General features: G+C 36.1%; 2 protein-coding genes across 2 annotated transcripts in view; both read left to right on the top strand.

Moving 5' to 3' along the window:
- Positions 1 to 1,008: 1,008 nt before the first annotated feature.
- Positions 1,009 to 16,169, top strand: LOC121374165 (uncharacterized protein C6orf62 homolog). Its single transcript, XM_041501132.1, has 7 exons — positions 1,009 to 1,647; positions 3,479 to 3,565; positions 5,044 to 5,133; positions 5,823 to 5,945; positions 7,028 to 7,162; positions 9,309 to 9,368; positions 12,843 to 16,169. Exons 1-7 carry the CDS (start codon positions 1,519 to 1,521, stop codon positions 12,900 to 12,902), a joined length of 684 nt encoding a protein of 227 aa, XP_041357066.1. The 5' UTR covers positions 1,009 to 1,518; the 3' UTR covers positions 12,903 to 16,169.
- Positions 16,170 to 17,709: 1,540 nt separating this feature from the next.
- Positions 17,710 to 21,030, top strand: part of LOC121373940 — a 32,804-nt gene continuing 29,483 nt past the window's right edge. The window contains exon 1 of the mRNA XM_041500778.1: positions 17,710 to 17,796. Within this exon, the coding sequence (XP_041356712.1) occupies positions 17,743 to 17,796 (54 nt within the window). The 5' untranslated portion in view covers positions 17,710 to 17,742. The remainder of the gene's footprint in view (positions 17,797 to 21,030) is intronic.

Here is a 21,030-nt window from a genome sequence, read left to right on the forward strand (position 1 = left end):
TTATGACGACGAATGTGCATATATTGAAAGGAAGAAGCCCCTTTAAAACCTTATGGCTCGTTTACTTCATATATTGATTAAAATTAATTGATAAAATCATAATGTAATTTAATATGACTGAGTTTGTTGAAATATGTTGAGGTATCATGGGCGGATCCAGGTAATATTTTTAGGGGGGGGACCAAAAAAGAAGGGCACATTGACTCGTCAAAAGGGCACCTTACTACAAGTTTTGATATTGACAATTAATATGAATTCCTACAGTTCTACGTCATAATATACTAGCAATAATGAAGTAAATTGGCGTCACTCGCGTTAGAACCTCAATGGGGCCCCATTGAGACTCAATAACACAGACACATATCTGCAAGCTTGCGCATGTACACGAAAATCTTGATTTCATTTATCTACAATATAATTATTGTTTACTTAAAAAAAAAAAAATTCTACAAACAAAAAGGGCACTTGGACATTTTGAGGGCACTTGAACAATTTTTTTGGGGGGACGCGTCCCCCTGGTCCCCCCCCCCTTGGATCCGCCCATGGGTATGCTTTTGTTTGTATGTGTATGTAAAGTAAATAGATATGTATATAATATAAACTACATACGTAGGTGAAAAGCGGACAATGACATAGAAAATGTTCTGCGTCTTCAATAGTACTGGGTTCGCAGCTCGGTACCGGCTCCCACCGACTTCTCTCTCAATAACCACTAACCCACTGTCCGAGACAGACAGCCCAGATAGCTGAGGTGTGTGCCCAGGCCAGCGTACTTGAACCTTAATTGGATATGAGAACGAAAATAAGTTGGCATGAATTAACCACTAACAGCTAACCCAGTGTCCTGGACACATACCTCAGCTATCTGGACTGTCTGTCCAGGACAGCGTACTTTAACCTTAATTGGATATAAGCACGAAAATAAGATGACATGAAACATACATGAATGAGTGGAGTGCAACCTAACGACGTGTTATGTGGATTAGAGTTGTTTGCCCATGACTTGATGTCGCCATTTTTACTTGATTTAGGCTGTGTAACATATGCTTTTAGTAAATTTCCACATTTCAGTGGGGTTTTGGGAATATATGGCTAACAAGATGTATTTATTGAATACACTGATTTGCACGTTTTCAACTGACACGAGACATGGAACACCAATTTCTTGGGTTTTTACATAACCCTGAATCGAACAGACTGGCAGAATTATTTTGGGCTTCGCCCGTACACGAAAAAGCCTTTTAAAGGTCTATTCTGGAGTTGAGCGTTTGTTGGAGTTGATGGCACCCACGTTTCAAAATGATTAATCAGCGTCATAGTATAACACAGGAACATTGTTTTGCTAGTGTCGAATCCTAGTGTGATGAGAAAACTTTTTGTTTGGTAGAAAGATGGAGACTAAAGTAAAACCATGAAATGTCTGTACATAACAAGAGTTGTCCTTGTGTATTCATTATTGTAAATTTGTTTAAATAGATTAATCAGTTTTCAATGTGTATGTGTAAGTAGATGTAAATAATGGGTGATCCACATGCTAGAAAAAGTGCTGCCGTTACGAGACTTCGACATCATTTACGCAAGAAACGAGAATCTCTTGCTGACCATTTTGACTTCAAAATGTACATCATCTTTCATTTTAAAGACAAGGTAATTTTGTCATTTATTAATGTAAACTATAGGTAATCTTTAACCGTTGATTAACATTTGACATGTCTGTTGTTATTATTAAGGGTGTATTTAATATTTGACATCAACTAAAGTCCTAACCAGATTGTTAACAACTACAATAAATTAATCTCTTACCTTTAAAGGGAGAGTAGACTCAAACATGAGCCTTGTGTGTTGGAAAGTTGCATACCTGGACCACCAACACATACTAACACTTCAACAAATAAAAAACGCATAAACCTGATTATTCCTGCTAACTGGGGAAAGCTATTTTCTTTTCTTTTTTGACGCATCCTGTACTCTAGCTTGGGACCAACTCCTGTATGTAGAGTAAACAAAAGCAGTAATTTACAAGGCGCTTCTCTTTGATCAACCTGACAAGTAAAACAACATAAATGATGTGATAATATAATAAACTATTTAACTAAATATATTTCAAGTTGCATGAATGGAATGAAATGGGGGTTATAGTATTTTTCTCTTTTAAATAATCCAAAGGAAAAATGTACACTATTAGGCCTATTGGTATGCTACATTGGAGCAAACACGACAGTCCACGATACCCAAGTGATAATTTTCTTTTCTTTGGGACTATGTAATTGGTCAGTTCTGTGATTTTAGATGGGGAAAGTCTACTTAATCAATAGTTTTACAGAACTATTTACAGAAATAAACCATGTCCATTACCATTTTAGGGGTTACAGGTAAGATTACACAATACCAGTATGCATTTTTGTGTCTAGACAGAGTCAGTTAATAGGCTCGTCTGGTTTCTAATCAAATACACACCTGCCAATCAGGAATCACAAGTAGAGGCAACTAACAGAATAGACCAATTAACTAAGAAAACACTGTGTATCATTTCAGTACGTAGGTTAATACATGGACAAAACATGGTATAATTATTGCGACTTGTTGTGTAGCCACTTCGACAATGGTGGTTTATTTTGTATTGAAAAATAATATATATATATATGTACTTATTGCTGGCTTACTGGGATGTATATTATTACAGAATATTGCAATGCATGACTATTTTATCATCCCGCAAAAAACAGGTAGATTTGTTTCTCTAGTTCTAAGACTCATTCCTGATGTTACGTGTTAAGTATTACATGACCACCGACTCGCCACTGGAATGGAACAAAATGGCTGTGCCCGTTATATCTAACACTGCCATCGTATTTAACCGTTTTATTAATTAAATATAATAATATACTTGTTCATATTAAGCAGTAATGTGCATTATATATTGTTGAATATGCATTCCAGTCCAAAAGCTTTGCTTTAGCCTTCCTTTAATTACTGTTAGATATCCCCAAATTTTGTCCAGACACAAATTGTGGAAAAAAACATTACAATAACATAGATTCCACATTCATACCTCCCCCCCCCCCCCTTTTTTTTCCCCCTTCTTTTTAAAAAAAAGTGATTCAGTGAACAATATTATAATATGATAAAGATACATTACACTCATAGGGTTTTTAATTGACATTTGGCTAATTTTCTGAGGCAACCTTTATTGACTCTGGGCAAAGTTTTATAAATTTACACAGGTAATCTATAAGGTGACCATCAATTTTAAACAAAATGATTTACTTGAAAATTGAAAATGTGAGATAAAACAAGTTGTTAACTCCATTTGTTTATTTAACTATGTACTAGTACGTTTGTCCATTCAGTGCAGTCATTTGAGGGATGATTAAAGTGATACGGTCCAGCTGGCTACCACAAATTTCATCCCTGCTTTAATAGTGTCATTGGTTGTGGCAAGATTTTTCTTATTGTAACTTGTGTCTCTTCTTTACAGAAGAAAAATGTAGCAATGTTTGAAGTAGCAGAAGTTGTTCCTGTGATGACTAATAACTATGAAGAATGTATTCTTAAAGGTGTCAAAGTAAGTCAATGTGATGACTGTTTTCTGGCCACCGTGTCTTTAAAAAAACGTGATGAAGTTAATTAGTTTATAATCATTTCATACATAACATGGGCAAAGTCATTTGGTACCATGGGTTTTTGGTTGTTTCATGCCAGTGATTTAGTAGTACTGATTTTTACCATTTTGTAGTTTACTATATTTGGTAATTTTGTACCATCTTCACAAACTAACGTTTGCAGGAATAAAGCGAATCTATTGTCAAACTTCATTGGGTCATATCACTGGAAGGCCATGAACAATGGGGACTAATAAGTGCAATATTGTTCCAATAGCACTGAGAGTGCTTAGCTGTACCCAGCCTATTTGCCATCATAAAACCAGGTACTAGTACTTCATGGCTCGACCTTAGCAGTTGCCCGGGGTGTTTTGGCTATGGATGTTACTCGGGCTACTAGATAAAAAAATTTGCACATCCCATTACTCTGCAATTAACAAGACGCTTAAACACCTAAAAAAACCCACCTTAACATCTTTAAATAAAGATAAATGATTTAGCTTTTCTCTCTCTTTTTATTTTTTTTTATTTATTTATTAAAATTATTGGGCTACCAATTTTTACCGAGTTACAACAGATTTTATAACCTAGTAGACTGGTGGGCTACCACGTTACGGTCAAGGCCTGTGTAACTGTGATTGAGCTGGACATTACATTATTAGTAGGACAGCTGTACTGCCTTGAGTGTCTTTTTCTATTGTATATGGCTTTGAGGTGAACTGAACTTAACAACTTAAACATTTTGCATCAAAGTGCTGTTCGATCTTTGTTTTATTGTGGTGAAGTTTATGAGACCAAAACAAGTTCTTAAACACAGCTTTTGGAATACTTCTGTAAATGTGACCTCAATATAAAAAGTTATATGTATATATATATATACTCTTCAAAAAAAGTAGGGGAACCTGAAATATTAATGTTAATAACAACTATTAGACCGAACATACGTTTTGACCACAGACATCCTAGTAAAGAACATTCAGGTCTGTTTATCAACACACCTAAACACATTCCATAGTTTGCACATGCATCACACAGTTGCCCCATACACATACGTGGGGTGTCATTCTCGATTTTGACGATTTCCAGGAAGGTTGATTAATCACTGTGGAACATTATTTCTGTCAATCTTTTTCATTCTGTTGATCATACAGTTGTTACTGTTTTGTTTTTAGTCATTTTTATTGTTTGAATTTGCAATTTACTGATTAAAAAAAAGCAATATTTAAAATTTCACTTCTGACCCCAATCGTCCTTCAAGATCTTTGGTGGTCATAAAACCTACTGTAATACTTGTAATGTATAAGAGTTCCCCTACTTTTTTTGAAGAGTATATATATATATATGTGTGTGTATGTGTTATTAAAAGTTAGTAATTTTTGTTATGAATGTGGTTTGTTAAACCTGTGTTCAAGATCATCTGTAGATGTTTGTTTGGTTTCAGGATGAAGCCTACTCCTATGAGAGCTCACGAGAACTACTGGACAAGGACGTCGTGCAGTTACACGCCCCACGGTGGCAGTCCATGCGCAGGGTGCGTTGTCTACTTAACGAGCAGTCCTAACACGGCTCGAAATTCAGCTTCTATAATTTTACTTCAGAAGCAAATTATACAACTTGAAAAGCAGTTAAACAAAGTAATCTGGAAATTAAACAACTTATTACACTTAATGTATGACTTTTATTAACAGCAATGCAGAAAATTTAAGACATACACAGATAAAAACGTTTTATTTTTATTATCACTCGTGAAAATTTAGTCATTCTGGATATATGAGGAATACTGTGAAAAGTATAGTAGAAAGCAAAAGGTACTCCTGAAACTGATTATCAGAGCATGCTGTGCCTTTTGAGCAGCATTCGCTTCGGCCTCCTGAATTCAGAGCCCTGTCTAAACACTGAATCACCATTTAGAATTCGGAAAATTGTCTTGGCAAAAAATATTAAGACAAAGCACTTTGCCTTGATGTATTTTAAATATTTATGTTAATGTCAGCAAAAGACATGCTGACTTTATTTTCACATCGGAGTTTACATTGGCAGTAGTCATGACTTGCAACACATTTTTATTATGTATAAGTACATGCTATTTAGGTCATACTTTGCTGTTGGATTTTGTAATATAGTTAAAATATTGGTTAACATAACTGACAAAACTGTGATGAGTAATTGAGTCCTGAACTAAGACTTGACTATGTAAATGACTGGTTTTCTTTTTCACAGGATGTCATAGGGTGCACAACCGAGATGGATTTTTTCTTGTGGCCCCGTAATGACATTGACAGAATTGAATGTCATCTGTTCTCCCGCTGGAAAGGGGACCACGCACCGTTCAGACCCGTCATGGTAAGGCCTGCGTTAGTTACACATTGACTGGCCTCAGTGGCATAGTGGTTAGGCCATTGGTCTACATGCTGGTAGGTACTGGGTTCGGTTCCTAGTCGAGGCATGGGATTTTTAATCCAGATACCGACTCCAAACCTTGAGTGAGTGCTCCGCAAGGCTCAATGGGTAGGTGTAAACCACTTGCACCGACCAGTGATCCATAACTGGTTCAACAAAGGCCATGGTTTGTGCTATCCTGCCTGTCGGAAGCGCAAATAAAAGATCCCTTGCTGCCAATCGTAAGAGTAGCCCATGTAGTGGCGACAGCGGGTTTCCTCTCAAAATCTGTGTGGTCCTTAACTATATGTCTGATGCCATATAACCGTAAATAAAATGTGTTGAGTGCGTCGTTAAATAAAACACTTCTTTCTTTCTTTGAACTACAAAATCTTCTGTGCTACTCTGGTGGTACAGAAACAAACTGATTTTGACTTTCAGTACTGATATATGATATTTTAGAATGTAATTGTTCACCACATAACCATTTGGCAGTTCTCGTGATTTTAAAGTTGCGTAAGCGACACACGAACAGAACAACAGTTCTCGTGAAATATTGTGCCCTGTCTTAAGACTGTCAGAAGAACCAAATGTTTGACATCCAGTAGCTGATGATTAATAAACAACACTAAATGGTTTGTTACAGATCAAGTTTCAGTTTCATTGCAATACACTAGTTCTAGACAGTTTTGGCCCATGAACATAGGAGACAAAAATGTGTTTTCCAGATCTTTTTATAGATTTTTGTTTTGGCAATGCCTGAAGATACTGAGATGAAATTTTGTGTATATCTTTATCATGTACTGTTACTGATCAAGTTTAACTTCATGGTGATTTATCCATTATTCACAGAGTTATGGCCCTTGACTTTAGGAGATATAGTAATTTGTTGGCCCAGATGAAAGCTGGTTTATAGTCAGGAATAATTATTTGCACTCAAGATCCCATATTTTTTACTCGTATCATATTAGCCACTTGGTGCATTCATTCAGCTGTAGTAGAATATGGTTAGAGGAATCTTATCAAAAGTTTTTTGCCTGACACAGGCGAAGTTTGAGTTCCGCCAGCAGGACTATGAGCGTCAGCTGATGCGACTGTTGACGAACCGTGAGCGACCGTGTCCCATCATCAGCAACCCGTCACAGACTGTGTTCCTGTTCGTCAACAAACACCAGATACAGGTTAGTATAGTCGCATAGCAGGGCTTCACACAAAACCCCAGATACAGGTTAGTATAGTCGCATAGCAGGGCTTCACACAAAACCCCAGATACAGGTTAGTATAGTCATGTAGCAGGGCTTCACACAAAACACCAGATACAGGTTAGTATAGTCGCGTAGCAGGGCTTCACACAAAACACCAGATACAGGTTAGTATAGTCACGTAGCAGGGCTTCACACAAAACACCAGATACAGGTTAGTATAGTCGCGTAGCAGGGCTTCACACAAAACACCAGATACAGGTTAGTATAGTCGCGTAGCAGGGCTTCACACAAAACACCAGATACAGGTTAGTATAGTCGCGTAGCAGGGCTTCACACAAAACACCAGGTACAGGTTAGTATAGTCGCATAGCGGGGCTTCACACAAAACACCAGATACAGGTTAGTATAGTCGCATAGCGGGGCTTCACACAAAACACCAGATACAGGTTAGTATAGTCGCATAGCGGGGCTTCACACAAAACACCAGATACAGGTTAGTATAGTCGCATAGCGGGGCTTCACACAAAACACCAGATACAGGTTAGTATAGTCACGTAGCAGGGCTTCACACAAAACACCAGATACAGGTTACTATAGTCACGTAGCAGGGCTTCACACAAAACACCAGATACAGGTTAGTATAGTCACGTAGCAGGGCTTCACACAAAACACCAGATACAGGTTAGTATAGTCACGTAGCGGGGCTTCACACAAAACACCAGATACAGGTTAGTATAGTCGCATAGCGGGGCTTCACACAAAACACCAGTTACAGGTTACTATAGTCACGTAGCAGGGATTCACACGAAACACCAGATACAGGTTAGTATAGTCGCGTAGCGGGGCTTCACACAAAACACCAGATACAGGTTGGTATAGTTGCGTAGCAGGGCTTCACACAAAACACCAGATACAGGTTGGTATAGTCCCATAACAGGGCTTCACACAAAACACCCGATTCAGGTTGGTAGTCGCGTAGCAGGGCTTCACACAAAACACCAGGTACAGGTTGGTAGTCACGTAGCAGGGCTTCACACAAAACGGGAAAGGTTGTCGGGGATAGCTCTGGGTGAACAGAAAATTATTCATTAAAATTCTAAATTTGAAAGAAAAGACTGTTTAAAATTCACAATTGGTGAATGCTAGATCTAGTCTGGTTGTTTAGGGGATTGAAAATTCCGAGAACTGACGTCTATTTAGTTGCCTGATGGGGAAAGAAGATTTGGCATACATTATATTTTTAAAAAATATTGTTAATTATAAAAACTCTGTGAAAAGCCTTCACACATTTCTTTTTTAAATGATATTTTTGTTATCTTTGACTGAAGTAGCAATTTGGCTCTAAAGTAATTATCATGTGATCAGAATGGTGACTACATTTTTTTTTACTACTGACTCGTCTAATATTTTGTAGTCTGTCACCGATTTAATTAATCTTTTTTACAAGTCGCAAGAAAAGATTTTGGGTGTTAATAATATTGGCAATGTTTTAATAAAAGCAAAACTATATTTATTGGCTGATGATGTTTCACTGTAGAAATAAATAAATAAAACAAATGCCTGCAGTTTACTTTTTTAACCACACTGTATAACAGTAACAATTTTTTTTCATTTGAAATGCAAATCATAAGTTAACCTGTAAGTTACAATATTCTGTTTTTATGTTACCTGTTGATGGGTTATTGTTAATTTTCTTAAGTCCTGGTCTGATGTAGGCATGTCAGTGTGCTGTTAACTACAGAATCAGTATCACAGTTGAACGTTTCCTAGCAGTTTGGTAAATGTGGCTAACAATTTAGAAAAGCAACTCTTCAAAACATTTCTTAAGCTAAGGTCTTCAATGATGTCTAAAATGTTTACTTTTCTGAACTCTTAGTTTTCATCAGTTGTGTGTGTGATCCATTTAATGAATGAATTATTGCTTAAACTAAATGTAATAAACTGGTTACACATATGTGGATTAGATGAATAATTTAGCAGTTTAAAAAAAACTAAATTTAATGTTTGTTTTGTGTGCTGTTACAAAATGTTCTATAATAAACTTTAGATTCTAGCTGTAATTTAACTGAGCAGGTGGTTGAAGCATGTTGGTGTTTTGAGTTGTTTTGGGTTTTTTGTCTAGACTACCAAGAACAAGATGATAGTCTTCAAGCTGTCCAGCATATGCCTCTACCTGCCTCAGGTAACTCTTATCTAACAAGTTCATCTCTATCTCTCGTTAATTGAAAAACATTGTTGCTCATTCAGGGCTTCTAGATTATGGTAGCCCCACGCCCATGGCTAGTGATATTCAATGTTGGGCTAGTAAATAACTACTATTGCCATGCCCAATGGCTAGTGTAATTTTTTGGGTCAAATGTTGCAGTTAAGTCTATTTTGTAAATATGAATTGTATGATAACCGTTGATTGATGATAGTTGACAATACGATTGTATTGTATGATGACCGTTGATTGACAATAGTTGACATTATGGTGATCATTGATTGACGATAGTTGACAGTATGGTGACCATTGATTGACGATACTTAATAGTATGGTGACCATTGATTGATGATAGTTAATAGTATGTTGATCGTTGATTGACGATGGTTAATAGTATGTTGACCATTGATTGACGATAGTTAATAGTATGTTGACCATTGATTGATGATGGTTAATAGTATGGTGACCATTGATTGACGATACTTAATAGTATGTTGACCGTTGATTGACGATGGTTAATAGTATGTTGACCATTGATTGACGATGGTTAATAGTATGTTGATCATTGATTGACGATGGTTAATAGTATGGTGACCATTGATTGATGATGGTTAATTGTATGGTGACCATTGATTGACGATGGTTAATAGTATGGTAACCATTCATTGACGATGGTTAATAGTATGTTGATCGATGATGGTTAATAGTATGTTGATCGTTGATCGATGATGGTTAATAGTATGGTGACCATTGATCGACAATGGTTAATAGTATGGTGACAGTTGATTGACGATGGTTAATAGTATGTTGATCGTTGATTGACGATGGTTAATAGTATGGTGACCATTGATTGATGATGGTTAATAGTATGGTGACCATTGATTGATAATGGTTAATAGTATGGTGACCATTGATTGATAATGGTTAATAGTATGTTGATCGTTGATTAATAATGGTTAATAGTATGTTGACCGTTGATTGACGATGGTTAATAGTATGGTGATCGTTGATTGACGATGGTTAATAGTATGTTGATCGTTGATTGACGATGGTTAATAGTATGGTGACCATTGATTGATGATGGTTAATAGTATGGTGACCATTGATTGATAATGGTTAATAGTATGTTGACCTTTGATTGACGATGGTTAATAGTATGGTGACCATTGGTTGACGATGGTTAATAGTATGTTGATCGTTGATTAATAATGGTTAATAGTATGGTGACCATTGATTGACGATGGTTAATAGTATGGTGACCATTGATTGACGATGGTTAACAGTATGGTGACCATTGATCGACGATGGTTAATAGTATGTTGACCGTTGATTGACGATGGTTCATAGTATGGTGACCATTGATTGACGATGGTTAATAGTATGTTGATCGTTGATTAATAATGGTTAATAGTATGTTGACCGTTGATTGACGATGGTTAATAGTATGGTGACCATTGATTGACGATGGTTAATAGTATATTGATCGTTGATTAATAATGGTTAATAGTATGGTGACCATTGATTGACGATGGTTAATAGTATGGTGACCATTGATTGACAATGGTTAATAGTATGTTGATCGTTGATTGATGATGGTTAATAGTATGGTGACCATTGATCGACGATGGTTAACAGTATGGTGACCATTGATCGACGATGGTTAATAGTATGTTGATCGTTGATTGATGATGGTTAATAGTATGGTGACCATTGATCGACGATATTTAATAGTATGTTGACCATTAATTGACGATAGTTGACAGTATGGTGACCATTGATTGACGATAGTTGACATTATGGTGATCATTGATTGACGATAGTTGACAGTATGGTGACCATTGATTGACGATACTTAATAGTATGGTGACCATTGATTGATGATAGTTAATAGTATGTTGATCGTTGATTGATGATGGTTAATAGTATGTTGACCATTGATTGACGATAGTTAATAGTATGTTGACCATTGATTGATGATGGTTAATAGTATGGTGACCATTGATTGACGATACTTAATAGTATGTTGACCGTTGATTGACGATGGTTAATAGTATGTTGACCATTGATTGACGATGGTTAATAGTATGTTGATCATTGATTGACGATGGTTAATAGTATGGTGACCATTGATTGATGATGGTTAATTGTATGGTGACCATTGATTGACGATGGTTAATAGTATGGTAACCATTCATTGACGATGGTTAATAGTATGTTGATCGATGATGGTTAATAGTATGTTGATCGTTGATCGATGATGGTTAATAGTATGGTGACCATTGATCGACGATGGTTAATAGTATGGTGACAGTTGATTGACGATGGTTAATAGTATGTTGATCGTTGATTGACGATGGTTAATAGTATGGTGACCATTGATTGATGATGGTTAATAGTATTGTGACCATTGATTGATAATGGTTAATAGTATGGTGACCATTGATTGATAATGGTTAATAGTATGTTGATCGTTGATTAATAATGGTTAATAGTATGTTGACCGTTGATTGACGATGGTTAATAGTATGGTGATCGTTGATTGACGATGGTTAATAGTATGTTGATCGTTGATTGACGATGGTTAATAGTATGGTGACCATTGATTGATGATGGTTAATAGTATGGTGACCATTGATTGATAATGGTTAATAGTATGTTGACCTTTGATTGACGATGGTTAATAGTATGGTGACCATTGGTTGACGATGGTTAATAGTATGTTGATCGTTGATTAATAATGGTTAATAGTATGGTGACCATTGATTGACGATGGTTAATAGTATGGTGACCATTGATTGACGATGGTTAACAGTATGGTGACCATTGATCGACGATGGTTAATAGTATGTTGACCGTTGATTGACGATGGTTCATAGTATGGTGACCATTGATTGACGATGGTTAATAGTATGTTGATCGTTGATTAATAATGGTTAATAGTATGTTGACCGTTGATTGACGATGGTTAATAGTATGGTGACCATTGATTGACGATGGTTAATAGTATATTGATCGTTGATTAATAATGGTTAATAGTATGGTGACCATTGATTGACGATGGTTAATAGTATGGTGACCATTGATTGACAATGGTTAATAGTATGTTGATCGTTGATTGACGATGGTTAATAGTATGGTGACCATTGATCGATGATGGTTAACAGTATGGTGACCATTGATCGACGATGGTTAATAGTATGTTGATCGTTGATTGATGATGGTTAATAGTATGGTGACCATTGATCGACGATGTTTAATAGTATGTTGACCATTAATTGACGATAGTTGACAGTATGGTGACCATTGATTGACGATAGTTGACATTATGTTGATCATTGATTGACGATAGTTTACAGTATGTTGATTGTTGTTTGACGATGGTTAATAGTATGGTGACCATTGATTCACAACATTATGGTTGGTTGTTTTCATATTTGTCGGTTTATATTGCAGGACCAGCTGACCCAATGGGGACCTGGAAATGTTGAGAGTCTGGTGACCAATTATCTCTGACCTTCAGAATGGGAGAAAATCTACAGCCCGCCCTCCCTTAAGAAATGAGCCCCAGTCGCCCCTTGACATAGAGATTGAAGGAGTAGCCTGGTCTCTGTGTTGCTCTGTAGCTCCTGTATGTAGTGAATCTGTTAGTTTGTACCATGGTCAGGTAGGCGTTATGCTCACTGCAATATGGTACAGTTAATCTTCTGTTCTTACTGTAACATTCTTTTCATTTGAGTTGTGTGTTTTTGACAGACCTCTTGTGAGTTTATATTCATTTACCTGTTGAAGTAGATCATTTATTTGTGATGGAGTCGTCTTTATTTGTAAACAGATTTCACCTTCTCACATCAGTGTGCTACTTTTGAGTCGGGTTTGTGTATGTCGGACATTGAGAGGTTAATCTTAACTTATTAACAAGACATTAAATATAAAATACTTGTAGAATAGATCTCATCTTTGGTGTGAAAGCTTTTTGAAATTTCATTACAATTATTGGCATATCATTAGCTTTCTGATAGGGTCTTCGCCAAATGTGATGTCTTCTCTTTATAGGAAACTTGTCTGGGGAAAAAACAGAAACGAGTCAGGTGACAAAACATTTTAATGGCTCAGATTTCTTTGATTACATTTTATAATTTTAATACTGAGGACATGGTATCTTACTCTGACAAAAACATTTATATTCAGTGATATTTTTATCATGCTATGTTGTTGATTCTCCAGAGTATAAGTGTTATATTATTAATAAGTCTTCAACTGTGAATATTTTTAAAATATCCATTACTCAGTGCAGTCATGACATAGTTGACCATTTCTGCCATCCAGAAGCAAAATCTAGCATTTCGGTTTTTACTTGTTTTGAAGAAAACAAGAAATAATAAAAGTTGTGCCTTAGTATTTGGTTGGTTGATTGCAATAAAAAAAATATGGATTAGGCACCGATGTCAGTTCACCAATGTCTGTTAGCATAAACTAACAGGTGAAAATTAAATTATATAGGCAGCTGTTAACCATCTACTATGAATGCCAAGTTGATACCAAAGCCTAAGAATGACACATTTTTATTGGTTAATCTCAAATCTTATAATTAACTACCAGCTATATTAACCAATCAGGGACCAACTTTAAAATGCATATCACATATCAACATGTACAAATTATGTAAAAATACTGACATTCAGTTATGAAGTATTTATTCTTTGTAATTCTAAACCAGGCTAACATTTATTAATTAGGTGGCAAAAAATCATCGGCAGCTACCTATTAATGACATCCCTGCTCTTCTAAGTGTTTTTAGTGAATTTTTAAAAATATTTTGAGGCAGTGAAACGACAGTGCCAGGTTCTGGGTTTGTGATGATGGTAAAACAAGGTCAATTTGTCAGTGAATTACCTTACAATTTGAAAAGGTATACGATTTAAATTTTGACCAAAAAGTGAGGGACTAGGTTTTGTCTTTGGAAGGCAGATTTTGGAATGGGTAGAATAAATATTTTGGAGAAGATCCTATGAAATATAACCACAAACCGTTTTAGCACAGATGATGTTTAGGTTGAAGTTTAGATAAGGTTTTACAAAGGTCATCCAGTTGTATGGATGTGTGCAGTTCACTCTGGTTTACCTCTTTGTTAAGTTTTTACATTTGGCTCTGTTGATGAAATAGTTAAAACTCCTAGAACAATGAAATTCTAGGAGGTTTATCTCAAAGCATGTTTAAAAATGTTTTTGTTTTTGTTTTAAATGAACTAAATCAACATTCTAATTTTTATTGTTTTGGGGGGGTTTTCCAGTTTATGATCAATAAAATATTCCAATTTAAATTTTTCAATATTTGTTTTGTTTGATAGTTTGTTGAGGCAACTAAGCACACTGTACTAGCCTATAGATAACCACAATACAGCCAGAGTGATATCGAAGATTTATTGTTTTCCCTGTACCGCATGCAAATTATAATGTAACATGCACCATGCACATTTAAGAAAAAAATAAGTCATATTCATTTAGAACAAATGTTGACTGCTTTTAGTTGGCTAGCAAATTTTGCAGTGGTTAAAGTAACTGTTTTATCATGTTACTAATGTTGAACATTTTAAATGATTACCATATCAACTTCACAATAATAAACCCATGTAGCTAGCTGAATAAAACGGGGCTACTTTCCATTAATGACATTTGACAAAGTTTGTTGTGTGTTTGCTGAACTCTTCATCCAGTCAATGAATGAAAGTACGCGGTATTCAAGTTTTGCTTAGTATCCTGTGTTTTTAAACAATGCATTGGTCCAAATTTATAATAATGTTTGTTCCAATCAATTGACCAATCAGAATAAAATTCAAACAGCTGTTTATAAAAAAATATATAATAATGTACTGGTTACTTAGGGTTACATCATTTATTTTACACACTTTCAAAGCCGTCTTAGTGCTATGATATCTTAAAACTGTCCTACGCTATGCCATGCGTCATTGTAACGTCGTAGCTTAAAACAGTTGTATGAAATTTTAGAGCTAAGATAGCTTCATAAATATGTAGAATGAGATGTGATTTTTATTTGATAACAGTGTAAACATATGGTTATATTCCTTGATGATAAATCTCCATTATGTGATCAGCAGTCAACTTAGAAATGGAACTAGCGATGAGAATGTGTCCATCTTATTCATTTGTCATTAATATGCTTATTAATGTTGATTTGTTAGGTGACAAGTTCATCCTATGTTAGAATGTCTACATTTGATTGGTTTGGTTGCTCCAAATGAAAATTAATATCACCAGTATCGCAAATGCATTGAAAAATATGATATTTTCTTAAGCTTTACGTACAAATGGAAAGTACATTTTGGCAAATATATTTCATAATTATCTGGCCAAAGAACTAGTGTGCGATTAGCTTCAGGTGTGGAATTGTGATCTTTGTATGTAGGGATGCCGCAGGGTTAGATTTGAAAGGATAGATGTCTAATGAGGTAATTACCTATTGCGTATCAAGTGATTCAAATTTGATTATTTGTAAATCTGCTGTCGTCCAAGGTGGGATAAGAAAACCTGCAAGGTTATTTTCTCAAGAGATCCTTTGTTTATAAATCGAAAACAAGTTATTCATACTAAAAGTAGTTTATGGTGTGATGTAAGATTCTGTTTTAATAGAATTAAGATGTATGCTTTTAACACTAGCTTGCTGGCTTTTTTTTTTCCCCTTTTTTTTTTTTGCTTTATTTTCTGCTGCTTTTTAAAAATTAATTTCATTTTTCATGCTTTGTGGAAATAAAAAATTCTCAAATGACCTGTTTTGTCTCATTGATTTATGAGCATGGGGTCAGTTCTGTTGAGCCAATTGGTACAGTTCACGACAAGACAGCCACAGAGAGAGAGAGCGAGAGAGCGAGCCACACACACACACACACACAGAGAGACACCCGTACCTAATATTTTCGTTACATTTTTTGTCTACGAAGTGGTCAGATATAGGTATTACCTGTACAACGGTAGTGGTGGGAAGTTGCATGTTTAGATTACAAACTCTTAAGTCCTATTAAGTGAAACTTGGTTTATAGTTGCACCTATGGATGTTCATCACAGTGCACAGAAAAAAAGTTATTGGTAGGCTAAACATTTAATTCCACAGAATTCTTGTTGATATGAACCACTGATATCTTCTCCAAAATTTCATTAACATTAAAAAATAAGTGGTGTCATGTTTAAAGTTTCACCATGACCACACACTTGATGGTGATTTAAGCAGACGTCCCCAAATCATCATACACTTCACTTCAAGATCTAAAATTTAAGGAGTATCTTGATGACCTACATTTTAAGGATTTTTGTTCTTGAGGTATTGATGGTTCATCAAGAAAGGTTTATTTAGCTGGTTGCTATGAATAGGTTGATTAACTGAAAAGGATGCTAGTCCATGTTTCGACGAGGTTACTCCAGTGGATTTAGTACATGTTTTTCCTCCACTCCACAAGGAGTGGATGGGATGGTCTATCTGCACAAACTCATCCAGTGGACGATAATTCTCCAGCACGACAATACATCATTTCTACCTTGTCTAGAGTACCAATGTCCCTGCCAAAATGGCTTCACCAATCTGAATGACACTGTCAGGTTGCATTTGACAAAGAGTTTAGTGGATATTTTAACAGTCAATACAGACTGAATAAAAGGTATTCGTCAAAAGTGACCCATTGATGACACCCGCAGTGAACCTAGCCCGAGCAATCTACTGATTGAATCAAAAGAAATTGGTATGGGGTGGGGTGGGGGTAAAATTTGTATGATATTCTTGCCGGATATTTGGTCTGGAAAGCTACAAATTGTGCCGACCCGAATCAAACCCTGATGAACTAAAACTATACTGTGTGAATGTAAACGCAAAAAGAACGTCTCCCAGTTCGTGGTGACGTTGACCGGCCAAAACTGGTCGGGACGCCAGTATTTCGACTCCTGCTAACGATCAACTGTAGGAGGTTGCAAATACAGTGATTTGTTAGAGATAGACAGACAGACAGAGAGGGAGCAGTGTGCAATGTACGTGTATTTAAGTGGGAGAATATGATGAGGCTTGTGCGAATCAATACAGATATGGTTTGTGCCTCCTCACTAAAGACTGCGCTTCCTGCCATTAGATAGTGTGTCTCTCCCCCCCCCCCCCCCCACACACACACACACTCCAGTGAGCTTCCTAAGGCCTGGTATGGTTTCACCATGAAAACCCCCATGTGAAAACGTCTGCAAACATGTTACGGTGTAATTATCAGACGGCGCGAAGGAGTGACTAAAGAAGAGGTGGGAAACACAAACGAAGAAGAAAGGATTGACGGCGTTAAATCTGGTCATATTAATATTATGTCATGTCGTTTAGTTCACGGAATTTAACAGATGTATTGCCTATTTTTCGGAATGAAGTAAGATAGCTATGTGCAAAAAACAGACTGCATTATTATCAAATTATCTTTTTATGGCCGGATAACACTAAAAAGTAGACTATTTCTGTTTGTAAAACCACCCTCCCTTTCCATTGCTGCATTGTATGATTATGACTGCGGCATGCCATGGACGAGATGAGATTAACTGATAGTCCGTCCCACAGGCATGGGCGTCATTTGCAAGGAAAAAGTGTGTGTGTGTGGGGGGGAGACAATTGGGTTCTAACAATATTTCGTGCGACTAATCGCGAGCGCCCTAGGCGTGAAGCGACTCTAGGGGGGTCTGGGGGCATGCCCCCCCCCCCCGAAAATTTTGAAAAATGAAGGTCATTGTGGCTGTCTGAGAACATTTAGAGTAAAGTGGGGGGACATCAGATATTCTGTCCCCCCCCCACTGCTAAAAGGGGGGGGGGACATGTCCCCCACCAAATGATGCCCATGCCCACAGGGAACGCCTTTTTTCATGCTATAGAATTCACTACTATTTCTGAGCTGACAGTTTTTTAAATTGGACACAAAAATAGTTTGTTTTGGGTATTGTTTTTTGGGGTTATTTGCAAAACACTTTTAAGTTTTACTTTTATTCATATGTCAAACAAAACTGAAATTATTTTAAAAAAAAATCGCATGGAATGTTTTGTTTTCAAAATCTTAATTAGCTATATTTCTAGTCGATTAAAATTTGATTAGCAACTATTGTTTAATGTCTGACAATTGTGTAGCATTGTCTGAAATTTGCATAGCAAATCGCACTGTGATACTTAACATTTTAAATGTTCTTTGGGACGGACTATATAGCGTTGACTTCTCCAAGGTCTTCTGTTTAAAGGTAGGGTCAACTCAAACAAGAGCCTTATGTGTTGGAAAGATGCATACCCGGACCACAAACACATACTAACACTTTAGCAAATGAAAAACGCATAATTTTAGAGTTAAAGTTACATTCTCTGGTTACCATATTATAACATCATGTACAAATGTGAAATACAAGCTCAAATGCACTTTTAAAAAAGTTATGTGTGTTTGCTATGAACGAATATCGTCAAACGTATACGCTTGATTCGTCGCCTGTGCCGCCATAGCTCGGCAAAGCACAAACGACAGCCTGTTGTGAGTTTCAGTTAACACGTGCGTTTGCCGATTTCAAATTTTTGGGTTCATCTCAAAAAATTAAAAGAGAAATCTTGCGCTGTACGAAGAACGTTTGGTTGAGGATACGGTATTAAGAGTCTTTAGTTAAAACCGGTTTGATCTTGACAACATATTATCAACAGTCGTACCTTCCTATTTCAGAATTGATATTTTATAAAGTGTTAGTAGAACGTTCAAAGTTTAGTTTGTATAGTAGTAACACATTAATGATGTATATATTTTAAAAATAAAATATACTAAAGTAGACAATGAACGTTTTCACTTCTTAATTTTACGTGTTAAAATCGACAAATTAAATAAATATTATTTCGTTTAGAAAGGGTAAAGTATGGGCGGGGGTTGTTTAACGACATCAAAGATAAAGCATATTGATTTAATAATCATCTGACCCCATACAACCGTAAATAAAATGTGTTGAGTGCGTCGTTAAATAAAACATATCCTATCCTTCCTTCCATCTGCTGTTTTGACATATAATCTTAGAGAGGAAACATGTGCAGGGGGAGGGTATTGGAGGTCGAAACCCTTACTTGCCCAAGCTTAAAAAAAACTTCGCTCAACACAATCTATAACCCCAACCCCGCTGAACTCACTGCACATGCGCCTTGGAAACCCACTACATTTTTTTTTAGCAAGGGATTGTTTATATGTACCATCCCACAGACAGGATATCACATACCATGGTCTTTTATATACCCGTCGATGGGGATCGATCCTAGACTGAACGAGCATTTCCAAAAAACACCTTTTTAGGTCTAAGTAATGAATAAAAATAACATATAGTCTTGAAAAATGTTACGTAAATTGAACACAGTATACTCTTTCTCTACCCCTAGAGCGTTACGTAATTAGTAACACCCCCTTACATGTAACGCGTATGCCAACAGCTGGCCACTGTCAAAATTTCACGGCAAATCCCCCACCCACCGACCCCTGGAAAGACGTACCATACCTCTATTTATATAAATATGTTTTGGAGATATGAGATGACCCTTCAATCAAGACAGTTAAATTTGTTAAAAAATTACGAAATCTCACATGATCTCTTGTTGGGGAATTCTATACTTGTGATAAGCCAGCGTAGTGAAACCAATGCGGAGTGCGGCGTCATATATGCACCAAGCGTAATTGCTTAAATAATAAAAATATTCCCGATACTGCCGCTTTAAAGGGACATTCCTGAGTTTTCTCCATTGTAAGATGTTTTCTACTAATAAAATATTTCTACAATTAAACTTACATATTAAATATATTTTCTTGTTTGGAATATCAGTGTCTTTATATTCAATGTGTTTCTGGTCGTCTTAATATTTGTAACAAGCCCAAACTGGATTTGTTTTTTTTAATAATTTCGTACGTACGAAAAAAATCTTTTTTAGGAAATAAAATTAAATTTGACCCAGTACAAATATTAGAACGATCAGAAACACGTTTAATATACAGCCGCTAATATTTTATGCAGAAAAATATATTTGATATGCAATTACAGTCGTCAAAAAGTCTCTGTTAGTCGATAACATCTTAAAAATTGCAGCAAACTCAGGAATGTCCCTTTAATAAAAAAACCCATGATTATTCCTGCTAATTGGGGGCAGCCGTTTTGTTTTTGTGACGTCCGGTGGGATAGCTTAGGGCGAAGTGACGTCAGCTCCTGACCATCTCCTGTATGTAGAATGTAAACAAAAGCAGTAATTTTCGACAAGGCGCTTTTTTTTATCAACCCGACTTGTAAAACAGCATAAATGACGTAATAATGTAATAAACTATTTAACTAAATATATTTCAAGTTGCATTAACCGAACAAAATGGGGTTATAGTATTTTTCTCTGTTAAATAATCCAAAGGAAAAATGTACACTATTAGGCCTATTGATATGCTATGTTGGAGCAAAAACGACATGTCCATTACCATTTTAGGTGCGACAGGTAATATTCCACAATACCGGTATGTATTTTTGTGTCTAGACAGCGTCAATTAATGGCTCGTCTGGTTACCAATCAAATACATACCTGCCAATCAGGAATCACTGGTAGAAGCAACTAACAGCATAGACCAATTAAC

Source organism: Gigantopelta aegis, chromosome 6 (genome assembly GCF_016097555.1).
Source record: "Gigantopelta aegis isolate Gae_Host chromosome 6, Gae_host_genome, whole genome shotgun sequence".
NCBI classification, from domain to species: Eukaryota; Metazoa; Mollusca; class Gastropoda; order Neomphalida; family Peltospiridae; genus Gigantopelta; species Gigantopelta aegis.